Source organism: Botrytis porri, assembly GCF_014898465.1.
Source record: "Botrytis porri strain MUCL 3234 chromosome Unknown BPOR_021, whole genome shotgun sequence".
NCBI lineage: Eukaryota > Fungi > Ascomycota > Leotiomycetes > Helotiales > Sclerotiniaceae > Botrytis > Botrytis porri.
This window is the reverse complement of record NW_024066095.1, coordinates 25,002-37,933: the sequence shown is the minus strand read 5'-3', so window position 1 is coordinate 37,933 and position 12,932 is coordinate 25,002. Positions and strand designations below refer to the sequence as shown.

Here is a 12,932-nt window from a genome sequence, read left to right as displayed (position 1 = left end):
CCAAGAGAGCTCGTCTTTATAGTTCATGAGGTGTGGCCATGACAACCATATAGTAGTAGTAGTAGTAAATTCATAATCGATTCGATCTATATAGCTATGCTAAGACCATGCGATGCGCCTGTATCTGTGTCTAATTGAATGAAGTAGATAGGAAAAAGATATAACCTACCCCCCCTCCCGGTGTCCCAGACAACCATATATACCACTGGAAATTGGAAGTGAATTCGGTTCACACTAATGCCGAGGGGCAAGGTCCAATGAATATGATCTTAATTCACCACAAGCCACTTGTGCAATTAGTGATCTTCAAACTGCACCGATAGAGAATGGAGATGCGAATTAATGCTTCCACAGTCTACAAAAGAGAGATGTAAACTTTGTGGAAAGGCATGGACCGAAAAGTGAAAGATCAATGCCACTCATAAGGAATGGACATGTCGTGGTAGTATCATCTCGGAAGAAGCTATGAATTATAGAGTAGTAAGATAAACACTGCAAGGTTTCGGTACATTGGTAGACAGTCGTCCAGAAACATTGACAATTAAACTTATTGCGTGGCAATATCGAATACATGCTGTCGAAGTTCTGGCGATATGATACCCAAAATCTAGACTCTGATTTGCACACGACGCTCATACATATGTGACAAAACCGTGAACTCCCGAAGCGGCGTCGCTTGTCTTATGAGAGGCTCTTGAGCATTTATAGAACTCAATTTTCTGTTAGCGTTGTACCGTCTCGGAAGCGCCGGATTCCCCAAACTTACGCACACTTAACCTTAGGGTAGAACAGTGAAAATTCGGTCCCACAAGCAAGTTGGATCAACCATCTTTCTGCGATGAATCACAGTATCAGAGCGTCTACTTACAAATGACAGGCGAAATTCTCCTTGTAAGGACTAAGATGCCGGCTTCACTTTGCTGCGGATTTCGTTGAGATCATGTTATTACTACCGTTGTTAACTACCACCGCTTGAGCAGAAACGATACCAGATCATGATACCGGAATTGATGTTCAATCCATGAGGTCTCGAAGAAGCGAGGTATAGAGTAGAAGGACTCGGCTTCTGTTTATTCAGCTGCGACTTCACCAATAGAACATCCCAATTAACCAACCATCACGATGTAACTCTGGATCACGAATTCAATCACTCGATAACATGAGAGATCCCCGGGATTAGTGATGAATACCTCGAGCTAAGAAGTCAGATAGTAGGCATCACTGAAGAACACTTTAATACATGTTATACTGAGGAGTATATAGACAATTCGATTGTAACTCTTCTTGTGTAACCTATCTTCAAATATTGAAATTCTATTGTATGTATTGTGTTGATACAATAAACACTCACTGCACAACTCACTTCCAGATAATCAACTCGATATACCGGATATACAGCCTAAATTATGACTAGACTGAACACCACACATTTCCATAAAAGAGAGGCTCAGGTGAAAAATCGACACTTAACAAATTACTAGATAATCTCGACCCAGGAAGTGGAAACACAATGAACACGCTCTAAAAATGAGGAGTGAACCATTGTGTGAATTGTAACAGGGCGCCGTGAACTGATTGACATATTCTATCAATGAGCTGTGCGGCACGATTGCAGAGAATATTTCGGTGCAAAAGGTGACATTCTCGAGTATATACTACCTTGAGTACTAACCGCAGCAACAATTCTTCAACAAAGAAGCCGTCGTACAATCATGGACAATATATTCGTAACATAGAATAGTCGCCGTTCTATCTGATAACGTAATTTTGTCTCTCTCATTTCTCACTTTGCCCAGAATGTCGTGCCACAAAATGCATCAAACTCCACTATGATAAGGAGTGCAATCATTGTTCTCGAAGTTGCCTATTCATTGTATGACGATCCAAATATGTACAATTCTTTCCTCATTCTCGAGCTTAGTTTCCAGTGACCTTCTCTACCACACGATCGGTAATGCTCTTATTCTTCTGTGCCTCGTGCTCCTTGATTTGTTTACTCCAGCTATAATCTTGTCAGTCACTGCCCGGCTTCCAATATCTTGCAGCCCTCCGCGCTCTATCCTTCATTCCTTCAGCGGTTCCCCAGCTTTCTTTAGACCCCCATTCGCAAAATATAAACCAAACTCACTATCGACTTGGGAAAAACCTTCCCTCTTCCGGAAACTTCGTCCTGAATTCTCTCTCCGCACTCAATTTCCACATTCCAGCAGTAATCCCAACAATGACCGTCGCCATGATCGCGGTGTTCGCTTTCCAGTTACCCGGTTGTGAATACCATCCTCCGGCTGGAGACCAGACGTGTTTGGGATATCTAACATCATGTTGTTAGATAATGTGCTTGGGCGGACTTGCTGGTTGGATAAAGGTAGGTTTGGTGGAACTAAAGAACTCACGGAATTTTGCCGCCGCCGCCCTGGGATATTTGTTAGTTATTCCTGGCAGTCATTGCAGTTTGAGGAGGAGAAGAAGAAACACACCATTTTTAATCAATTGCGAAATGTGCGAGGAATTTCTTAAGGTGTTTGATTCTGGTCCATTTTGACGACGTCGTTCCTCATTCCTCAGATATCCAGTCCCCACTAACCGTAACAGTACTAGTGTAATTATTATAGCATCACACACGAGCTTGGGCGAGAAATTTTGGAATTTGTTATCGAAATCGCCGGTTCAATTTCTAACCGCCACAATTACTCGATCATAATTCCTACACTCGAACTGGTCGTGTTGGAAAGGGGAATATAGGAGAAATGATGAAGAGGTTACATTTAGAAAGATGGAGCAACCAATTGCTTTCTCAAAATACTAGATCGGTTTCTACTTGTCCGAGGCGGCATGCTCTAGCACAAAATCTTCTCCCAAGGACGACTTCGATACCTGCATATGTCCGTATGAATTCAACATCTACACTTGCTCCCAAATCAGAAGAGATCGTTTCTGAAGATGACGAAAAATCCCTCGAACCACCGATCCAGCGACCCTCCCCCAAAAAACCCTCCGCGAAAGTAGCGGCTCTCCACGCCCGTCTTTCTCTCCCCTCCAAATTACCCCTCCAAACAGTCGCTCGAACCCTCATTACCCCCTCCGCAAACAACAACCCAGCTTTCAATAATGCAGGACTCTCTCGTATTGGAGGCGATCTCCTAAATTACCATGTATCCGAATATCTTATTTGTACATACCCACGTTTACCATTGGCCGTTTTCTACGCAAGTGTTTTGGCATATAGCGGTCCTGATACTTTACATTTGGTTGGAAGAGATTGGGGTGTTCAACCTGCTTTTGCTCCTGGGCAAGAAGTCGATGTAGGATTACTTCAATACAAGCATTTGTCACCTAATGGAGAGGCCAGTCCTACAGGAAAGACTACCAGAAAAGAGGCGCCCTATTTTAGAAGAGGAATGGCATCTAGAGTTGTCTATGATGATGAATTTGGAGACACAGTCAGGAAATCGAATCAAGTCACTGATCCTCAACCAATGAATAATGCCTACGCCTCTTTTGTTAAAGCACTCATTGGTGCAGTCTATCTCCATGCAGGTCGCGCAGCAGCAAAAACATTTATCGAACAACATATCTTATCCCGTCACCTAGATCTCGATAAGTTATTTCAGTTTTCCCAACCAGTCCGCGATCTCGCCCGTCTATGCGCACGCGAAGATTTCGAAGCACCAGTTGCTAGAATTTTGAGTGAAACAGGTCGACACTCTCGAAGTCCCGTCTTCGTAGTAGGAATTTATAGCGGAAGAGAAAAGTTGGGTGAGGCACCAGGTGCAAGTTTGAATGAGGCCAGAATTAGAGCTAGTGTTGCGGGATTAAAGTCGTGGTATCTGTATAGCCCAGGACGTAGGTCATTGCCGAGTGAAATGGAAATTGGAAGTGGAGGCAAAGAGGGAGTGAAGAGTTGGGAACCAGTGCATGTGGATATTGGAGAGATTGTTGCTTAAGAGCTTCGATTGTATGACGTGGATGTGTATACGACATGTGTCGATGAAATGAGCACATGCATGGAACGGAAGAAAGCAGAGAGGAAATTCTTACATTTCTCATCTTCATATTGATATAAATGAGGGGATATGATCAATGACATGGTCTATTGTATATTACTATGCAGTTGCATACTGGATGGGGGAAGAGGTGCAGGCGATGGCTTACAATTGCATTTGGATGGTGGGACTACGAAATAAAAGCCAAAAGATCTGAGAAGGAACTGAGTGGACGTGTTGATACCTTTAGAGTAAATCAGCAGCAAAAGAAAGAAAAACAGATCAAAAATCAAGTCTAGCTCACTTGATCAATGTCTATGTGATATGTGAATAAACAATGTCTCCACGCAATATATTAGTTATTCCCTTCAAGTATACAGACAAAATAAAGGAAGTAATGATCCTTCAGACTTTCAACAGCCTCATATAATTTCCTCTTTCAATTCACATCAAGCTCCGTTTCTGCAAGCTCCTCAATCACAAGCATTCCGTCCGCTCGAAAATGATTTTTAAATCCTATACCGTGAATTCATTGACACTCGACCAATCGAGTTACATATTAGTCACATGTATAAATTATCCAATCTAATTCAATTAGACTTACCTACCCCCTACTTGCTCATCATTTTCCCTTCTACTTTCCTCTTCTTCCTTTAATTTTCGCTTCACCTTCCCTTCTCCAGACTTCAACGCCATCAGCTACCCAGTTACCCATCATCTGCCCATCCCATCCCATCACCATAATCTACTTACCCAGTCACCTAGCTACCCACTACCCACCCCGCTATGCTACCCTCTCCTCTCCTACCCACCATAAAACAAAACAAACCAAACCAAAACAAAGCCACACCTACCCTCCGATCCTATTTATCCCTCTCACTACCTTCCGGGACAGATAAATGGATTCTAAAATTAACATCATCCAGAGACTGAATAAGTGATTATCCAATTCAGCTCTCGGATCTCGAGTGGAAATTACCACATCTACATCTACATCTACAACTAGATCCAGATCCAGATCCAATCTCACCACATCCAGTACACCCATATCCATACTCACATCCCCCATCACTTTTACATCCAGATCCACAACTCTCGAGTCAGCCTTAAAAATCAAAACTCAAAAATAGCCGCAGAAATCAAGGTAACATACCCTATAACGAAATTTCCTCCGGTATATAGTTACCAAAAACAAGAAAGAAGAAACCTTGCTACGGTGGACATTTTGCTTCTTGGGCAAGGTGGGAGGCAAGAAGGAGAGCAATGAGGAGAGCTTATGGAAAGATAGATTTGTTTGTATAGTGTAGTGGTTGAATGGGAAGGGAGGGGGGAGGTGGTAGAGATGAGGCATCTCTGAACATCTTATGAAGGATGGTCTGGGGGAGTATGTGGATTTGGATCAAGGAACGAGGTTCACAGGTGCTATTGGATGGCGTGGAAAGGGATGCGTGACTTTGAACTACAGCAGATGCAATTCTAGAGTTTACAAAGCGGGAAGCCATCATGAAGTCCACTCAACTATGAAAGCTTGATTGGTCTTTTGAATGTATTTTTTATAATGTAAGTTTTGTTCTCCTTTTGTCATTTGCCTTTAGCGAAATTAAAAGGTTTACAAACTCTCAGCTGCAATCGCTAAACCCCTTTACCTATCAATTTTGGGTTTCTTCCCTCATTGTTTGCGCACTATTCCATCCATACACATGTCATTCTTCAAAATGAAGTAAATGAAATACCCATTATGTAAATCAGGGCTCAAAAAAATCACCACTCATGTACCAATATGCAATGACCATGCCGTGAAATCCATTGTACAAAGGCACTGTTGCATAGATGCCCCTCCCACCGAAATAAAATAAAAAGGATAAACTCATAAACGCCCTTGAATAACCGTGTCGTTTTGAAACGGGAAACGCAGAGATCAATGCAAGTCTGGACCGGATATCATTTACGCTTGGGCTGGAACCTCGGCTGCAGTCGTCTTCTCTTTCTTGTTTTGATGTTCATCGGCTCCTCCATCATCTTCTCTGGTTCTCTTTTTGTCGTTTGTTGGAGGTGCGGCAGCAGTTTCTGTAGCAGAAACTTCGGTCTTGACTTCCTTGTCGTCACTATTTGTTCGTTAGTATATAATATGAAATAGAGAGATGCAAAACATACCCGTTCTTCTCCTTATTGCGATCATTGTTTCGTGGTCCACGATCATTGCGACCACCCTTTCTGTCATTACCATTCCCTCTTCCACCACGGCCACCTCCACGACCACCTCGGAATCCGTTCTCTCTGTCACTTTCACGTCTCTTCTTCCAGTCATTTGGATCACGGTCTCCATCGCCTTCCCCATTGCGCTCTTTCTTGACGAAGTTTCCACCGCGACCACGGCCTCTGAAGTTTCCGCGTCCTCCACGTCCTCTGTGTTGACCTGGAACTAACGTACCATTTCGGATTTCTTCATTCTTCTCTTCCATATATTGAGTTTTGGACTTGATTTCCAAAACATGCTTTCCCTTCCATTGTGGCTTTGGGTCAAGAGCGATGAATTTTTGAGCAGTTTCTTCATCGGCAAATTCAACAAAGACAGATCCCTTGAAAAGCTTTTCTTCGGTACGACGAAGACGAACAGAGTTGACCTCACCGTATGGAGCAACGAAAGCTTCGATGTCGAATTGAGAACTGGGTTCCTCATCGCCGAAGCCCTTGATGTAAACTGATCGTGCCTCACGTTTTGGAGACTTTGCAGATGGATCGAAGGCCTTTGCGCGCTTGACAGTCTCCTTTCCTTCCTCTCCTTCAACTACAAGGAGTTTGCTTTTCTTGAGTGCCTCGACGACCAAGGAGTATGGTTGAAATCGCTGCATGCGCTTGAACGAGTGGATAGTTGCGATTGAGACTGGCTTATTCTCTGCACCTCCAGTGGTCTTCATCAAGAATTGATCGGTCGGTAAATTGGAATCACCGAAGTAGAATTCAACCTTCACACAAAAGAATTAGTAGAGATCCCCCGACATCAAAGCGATTCTCTTACTTGTCGGCGAATTAATCCCTCATCATTAGATGCAGGGAGAACTGAAGCATCATATTTGCTGTTGTTCTGACCATGCACCTCATTGGCATTTGTCTTCAAAACTCCATTTTCGTAAAATCTTGGCTCGTCATAGTTGAACTTCTTGTCCTTCTTCTCATCTTCCTCCTCCTTCTTGACATCGCCATTGGCAGCCTCTACTTTCTCTTCCTTGGTTTCAGTTGTACCTTCAGCATCTCCCATCTTCTCGTCCTTGATTTCTGGCTCGGTAGCTGATGTGGTTTCTGGCTCAATTGGTGCAGCAGCAGCAGTTTCTGTTTCGATCTTTACTTGCTCGTTGGTAGTAGCTGGAGCTGCTGCGACTGGCTCTTGGCCTTCCATGTTGATATCTGACATGATCGTTTGCGAAAAGTCGTGCAACTGATGTAGTTTAGTATATGAATTTAGCTGAAAAAATCGGATGAGTAATTGCGACAATGATTTATCAATTGAAACATACGGTAGATTCAAATTTTATTCTCTAGATAGATAAAATCCGTCTTTAGTGACTCGATAAGGCGAGCAAGGCGGGGTGAAGAGTCAGATAAAAAAGTGATGCGCGACCCTTGAAGAGGCTGGCAATCTTTTAAGAGATGCTATCAAGTAAATTGATAAAGCTCACTGTAAGATCGATAGAAAATATAAATGTTAAGTAAAAGCCTTTGAAATGTAGATGTATGGTAATTGTTGTAAAATTTCAAAATTTCCCATGCGAAAGATTTAGATTGGTTTTTGGTTCAAGAGCTTAAAAGGTTTTGGAAGAAGCTACAAGTGATAGAAAATTAATTTGTATGGTCAATTTTTTTTGCAGGTGGAAAACTAAAAAGGTTCCACGCTAGTGTCATTAGCGTACTTTTTTATTTCGAGGATTAATGAATTTCAACATCATCGTCGTCGAATTGACCCTTCATTCAAGCTTATTATATTGAGCGACGACCACCTCATATACAATTAATCATGAGGTCAAGATTTCATCAGTTGAAGAAAGTGGTATGTGAGAATTCTGCTTCCTGAAATTGTCATTCCCCGCCCTACAATGCACTCTATACGATCAAGGGACACAATGGGCTAATTATTATATTTTCCCCTCAGAAAATCCGCCAAACATGGAATAAGATCAATTTATACAATCTCTCAAGATATAAGCCAAGGCCGGAAGGTGTTACATTCTTTCAACAGAAATGGAAAGCAAAGTCGATAAGTCGAGCATACCATGGAGAACAAATTCGAGAGGGGCAATGGTCGAGAATGTTCAGGCCGAGAGCAAAAGCTGTTATCCCTATGGATCATAGATATTTGGCTGAGCACGATGGTTCAGAGTTGGCCGCTGGACGAGGATCCGGGGTGGAACAGTTAAACAGTTCTTCTCGTCCACAGTTCAACAAGAATCAAATACCTTATATGTCCATGGTTTACGCACCTATCGAAAGACGATTAGATACAGCTATATTCAGAGCGCTATTCGCAAGTAGTACGAGACAAGCCAGGCAATTCGTCGTTCACGGAAAGGTTAAGGTCAATGGAAAGAAGGTATGGAATCGATGATGTCTGGGGCTGGAGTCTACCGTTTACTCACACAATATTAGATGCCATACCCAGGATATCTTTTAAATCCAGGAGACATGTTTCAAGTAGATGTTGAGAGAGTTCTCTTCGCAACCGGCGCTCCAAAAACCGCAGACCAAATCAAAAGTGGTCGAGGACTCAGAAGATCTCTTCGCGCAATGAATGATCAAAAAGCAAAAAACGCTGCCGCCAAAAGAGAAAAAGATGCAGCTGCACAAGCCGAGACCGAAGGTGGTGAAGCCGTAACTCCTACAGAAACTCCTGAATCCAAAGAAAAAGAGCAAAAGGAAAACCTTCGCATGGAATTCCGTACCCTTCAAGAACACGCCGATGTTCTTTTAACCGATAGCAAGAATGCCCCATCCGGCAAACGCAAGACCGCCCTCCGCAAACTCAAGCGCGAGATTCGAGCCACCCTCTCCCAACTAAAACGCAAATCCGTTGCAGACTTAACCTCCATGCTCAACTCCTACACCACTAAACTAGCCAAATCCGAAGATTTGGAAACAATCGCTTCGGAAGCCCCCGCAGTCATCAACGCAGAAGACGCACCTGATTACCAAGAAAAATTAAAATTGGCGATTCAACGTGCGAGGGAAAACCCAATTGATGAATCGAAACCATATATGACTCCTTGGCAACCAAGACCTTACATGAGTGCTTTTGCATTTATTCCTAGGTATCTGGAGGTCAATCAGAAGATTTGTAGTGCGGTTTATCTCAGACATCCAGTAGCGAGACCAGGGTTGAGTGAAGTGCCCAGTCCATTTTCTATGGAATTGTTGCAGTTGGCACATAATTGGTATCTGAGGAGGAGATAGTGGGAAAACGAATAGTAAAAGTAGATGGAGGTGGTCAGGGAGGGCTGGAAATACCTAGTAGTCAACGAATGATGTGACATGTATGAGGATTCTGTATTATACACCCGAAAGCGTAGAGGGGATGAGATCGGTTCACGCATGAAAATGGGTTACTAAATGAAAACAAAATCTCAAATCATACTCACAGGTGGTCACTGATACTTCAGACTTATACAAATTCATATTATAACTGTTCAAATGAGGCTCCTCTAAGTCTCCGGGGAATCAAGGGTGCTGCATAGGGGAAGCGGAGGCCGAAGCAGATCTTTTGATCACTATACTTTATTATATCGATATGGAAACTGCAGGTGGCATTGATCTTTTTACAAAAAATGTTAGAATAACGCTCCGCTGGCTCTCCGAGGGCCACTGCCGTGGAGGCAGACTATTATTTGGGAGGGGCATTCTTGTGAATGAATATACATATAACCTCAAAGCTTAGTGTGCAACGGATCGTGAGGTTTGAGAATGTAGAAATTGCTGAATGAGCGGAGGAAGGTAGAAAACATTTGTGTCAATTTTCCTATGATTCTTAATATCACACACCCAGATCAGATCATCGTAACAGGGAAAATTCCGGGCGCAGCGAGCTAAAGGGGTTTGGGGGCTTGCCCCCATTCACACAATTGACACGGTCAGTACGAACATCTCCCTTCACATAAAGAGATTTAATAGACGAGCAACGACGGAGCTGACAAGATGGATTTGAGACAGATCACATGTCAAACCAAGTTTCTGATAATGATATATCCGATGATAGGCGCAGGATTAATGAACAAAAAACGTCTGTTTTCTTTGAAGGGGGTCAAATGATATTTCTGATATCTTCAAACGTTCCTTTCCGGGCGACCGAGGATGTACTCGTATATCCATACGAACAGTAACCTACATTGCCCCCTTTTCAGAGAATCTATAGCCGGATTGTGGAAGATGGATAATTGCCTAGGTATGCACATCTTTCATAATTCACTCCGACAAAGGACTCATCACTTTGGCTGAGAAATTGATCGAAATTCAATGCGACCGAGGGCATTTCCCAATATACTGTGGGGTGTTTGCGGCATTCTTGGATGTAGGAACAGCGTGAAGTGGTAACATTGTGGGGGTTCTAGCTTCATTTCTTTTTTTGCCTCGGTACTCGCTTCATGTTTCATTGATCCCGAGCCCCAAGGCCAAATGTACATGTTTATGTATGTAATTACCAGTAGCAACTAACCATAACTTTATCTAAAAGAAGCCATAATCTACCAGTTCCCTGCTACTTTTCCCAAGCAGAATCTCTCTTAATTTCCATCTACAATAAATCTCTCTGCTCTTCCCCCGTTTCAAAGAAACGTCGTTGGTATGTTGAAGTTGTTGGCAAAAGGTCGTACACAGTCTCCGGTGCTCAGAAATAGTTTTACGTCTGCAAGAGTTTCAAGAGTAAGTTTACATGGCCTTTTGTGAGGGGTTCGAATGCTAATGAGATTTTGCAGACTCTAGGTATGGCACCAGCAAATTCGCGGAGCAATAGCTCTCTTCCAGCAGGTATGAATACATTCCCCGTCGCGCCCCGCTACCAAGGACTTGATGGCTGATGATATTGGATGATAGGTTATAAGGAGGACTCCACTAAAGGTCCTATGCTGCGATTCGAGGAGTCACTCCCAAAGCTTCCAGTTCCTACCTTGGAAGAAACGGCTGTTCGATACCTCAAATCAGTTCACCCTTTGCTTACCTCCTCCGAATTGCAAAACACCACAAAAGCTGTTCAAGAATTCATAAAGCCAGGTGGAATTGGTAGTAAACTTCAAGAGAAGTTAATTGCTCGTCGAGAAGATCCTAAACACAAGAATTGGATATATGAGTGGTGGAACGATGCAGCATATTTGAGCTACAGAGATCCAGTTGTTCCATATGTCAGCTACTTTTATTCTCACCGAGATGATAGAAGGCGGCGCGATCCATCCAAGAGAGCTGCCGCAATTAGTACTGCAGTTTTGGAATTCAAGAAACAAGTGGACAGCGGAACTTTGGAACCAGAGTACATGAAGAAACTCCCAATTTCTATGGAAAGTTATCAATGGATGTTCAACGCCAGCAGAGTTCCCTCGAAGCCAGCAGATCACCCAGTCAAATATGCTGCGGAGGAAAATAAACATATTTTGGTCATACGAAAGAATCAATTCTTCAAGGTTATGCACGAAGTTGATGGAAATCAATTAAATACTTCTGAGTTGGAACAACAATTCAAGCGTATCTATGAGAAAGCCGAGAAGACACCAGCAGTCGGAATTCTTACATCTGAGAACCGCGATATCTGGACTGATGCTCGTGAAGTTCTTCTCAAGGCAAACCCATCAAATGCTAAGATTCTCAAAGACATTGAATCTGCTTCATTCGTTGTTTGCTTAGATGATGCTTCTCCGGTTACCCTCGAAGAAAGAGCCCATCAATACTGGCACGGTGATGGCGCAAACCGTTGGTTTGATAAACCTCTCCAATTCATCATCAACGATAACGGTACATCCGGCTTCATGGGCGAGCATTCCATGATGGACGGAACACCTACCCATCGTTTGAATGACTACGTAAATGAAGTCATCTTCAATAACAAACTCGATTTCTCCAATCCCTCCATTCGTTCTAACCTCCCCGATCCTACACCTCTCAAATTCCACATCACAAAGGAAGTTCAATCAGAAATCGAGTGTGCGACCAAAGATTTCAATGAAGTCATTGCCGCACACGAACTCCGCGTACAAGCCTACCAAGGTTATGGCAAAGGTCTCATCAAGAAATTCAAATGTTCACCTGACGCCTACGTCCAAATGATTATCCAACTCGCTTATTTCAAGATGTACGGTAAAAACAGACCTACATACGAAAGTGCAGCAACTCGTCGTTTCCAACAAGGTCGCACTGAAACATGTCGTTCTGTCTCTGATGACTCTGTTGCTTTCTGTAAAGCTATCTCTGATCACACTGTCGAGCCTTCTAAAGCCGTTGCCGCTTTCCGCGCTGCTATCAATTCGCATGTGGAATATATCACAGCTGCTAGTGATGGAAAGGGTGTTGATCGTCACTTATTTGGATTAAAGAAATTGTTGGAGCCAGGAGAGGAACTTCCAGCTATCTACCAAGATCCTACTTATGGATATAGTAGTAAATGGTTCATCTCGAGTTCTCAATTGAGTTCGGAATACTTTAATGGATATGGATGGAGTCAGGTGGTGGATGATGGTTGGGGTATTGCTTACATGATTAATGAGAATAGGTATGGTTTTCCCTGAGTTTCTTTTTCTTTTTTTCTGTGGGAGGGTTTCTATAAGAGAGGAAAGTTAGCTAACGTGATGAATCAGTATCCAATTCAACGTCGTATCTAAGGGACTAGGTTCGGAACGAATGAGCTTTTATCTTAATGAGGCGGCGGGAGATATTAGAGATCTCTTGATGCCTACGCTGGAACCGGCTAAGGCGAAGTTGTAG

General features: G+C 43.0%; 5 protein-coding genes across 5 annotated transcripts; 3 read left to right on the top strand and 2 right to left on the bottom strand.

Moving 5' to 3' along the window:
* Positions 1–1,785: 1,785 nt before the first annotated feature.
* On the bottom strand, positions 1,786–2,542 carry EAF01_011326 (uncharacterized protein). The gene is made up of 4 exons (XM_038919583.1): positions 2,478–2,542; positions 2,394–2,413; positions 2,129–2,311; positions 1,786–2,002 (listed from the first exon to the last, which is right to left on the bottom strand). Exons 1-4 carry the CDS (start codon positions 2,478–2,480, stop codon positions 1,918–1,920), a joined length of 291 nt encoding a protein of 96 aa, XP_038764793.1. The 5' UTR covers positions 2,481–2,542; the 3' UTR covers positions 1,786–1,917.
* A 205-nt stretch (positions 2,543–2,747) lies between these two features.
* On the top strand, positions 2,748–3,944 carry EAF01_011325 (uncharacterized protein; the record flags this gene model as incomplete). Its single annotated transcript, XM_038919582.1, has 1 exon — positions 2,748–3,944. The coding sequence occupies one exon, from the start codon at positions 2,748–2,750 to the stop codon at positions 3,942–3,944; it is 1,197 nt and encodes a 398-aa protein (XP_038764792.1).
* Positions 3,945–5,928: 1,984 nt separating this feature from the next.
* On the bottom strand, positions 5,929–7,395 carry EAF01_011324 (uncharacterized protein; the record flags this gene model as incomplete). Its single annotated transcript, XM_038919581.1, has 3 exons — positions 5,929–6,088; positions 6,138–6,949; positions 7,003–7,395. 3 exons carry the CDS (start codon positions 7,393–7,395, stop codon positions 5,929–5,931), a joined length of 1,365 nt encoding a protein of 454 aa, XP_038764791.1.
* Positions 7,396–7,995: 600 nt separating this feature from the next.
* EAF01_011323 (uncharacterized protein) lies at positions 7,996–9,425 on the top strand (the record flags this gene model as incomplete). Its single annotated transcript, XM_038919580.1, has 3 exons — positions 7,996–8,028; positions 8,131–8,568; positions 8,625–9,425. 3 exons carry the CDS (start codon positions 7,996–7,998, stop codon positions 9,423–9,425), a joined length of 1,272 nt encoding a protein of 423 aa, XP_038764790.1.
* Positions 9,426–10,808: 1,383 nt separating this feature from the next.
* EAF01_011322 (uncharacterized protein) lies at positions 10,809–12,932 on the top strand (the record flags this gene model as incomplete). The annotated part of the gene is made up of 4 exons (XM_038919579.1): positions 10,809–10,886; positions 10,940–10,991; positions 11,058–12,720; positions 12,806–12,932. The coding sequence occupies 4 exons, from the start codon at positions 10,809–10,811 to the stop codon at positions 12,930–12,932; spliced, it is 1,920 nt and encodes a 639-aa protein (XP_038764789.1).

Coding starts and splice junctions, on each gene's coding strand:
- EAF01_011326 (XM_038919583.1), bottom strand. Junction 2,312..2,393: donor GGCGGCGGCGGCAAAATTCC/GTGAGTTCTTTA, acceptor ACATGATGTTAG/ATATCCCAAACACGTCTGGT. Junction 2,003..2,128: donor AGGTTTTTCCCAAGTCGATA/GTGAGTTTGGTT, acceptor ACAAGATTATAG/CTGGAGTAAACAAATCAAGG.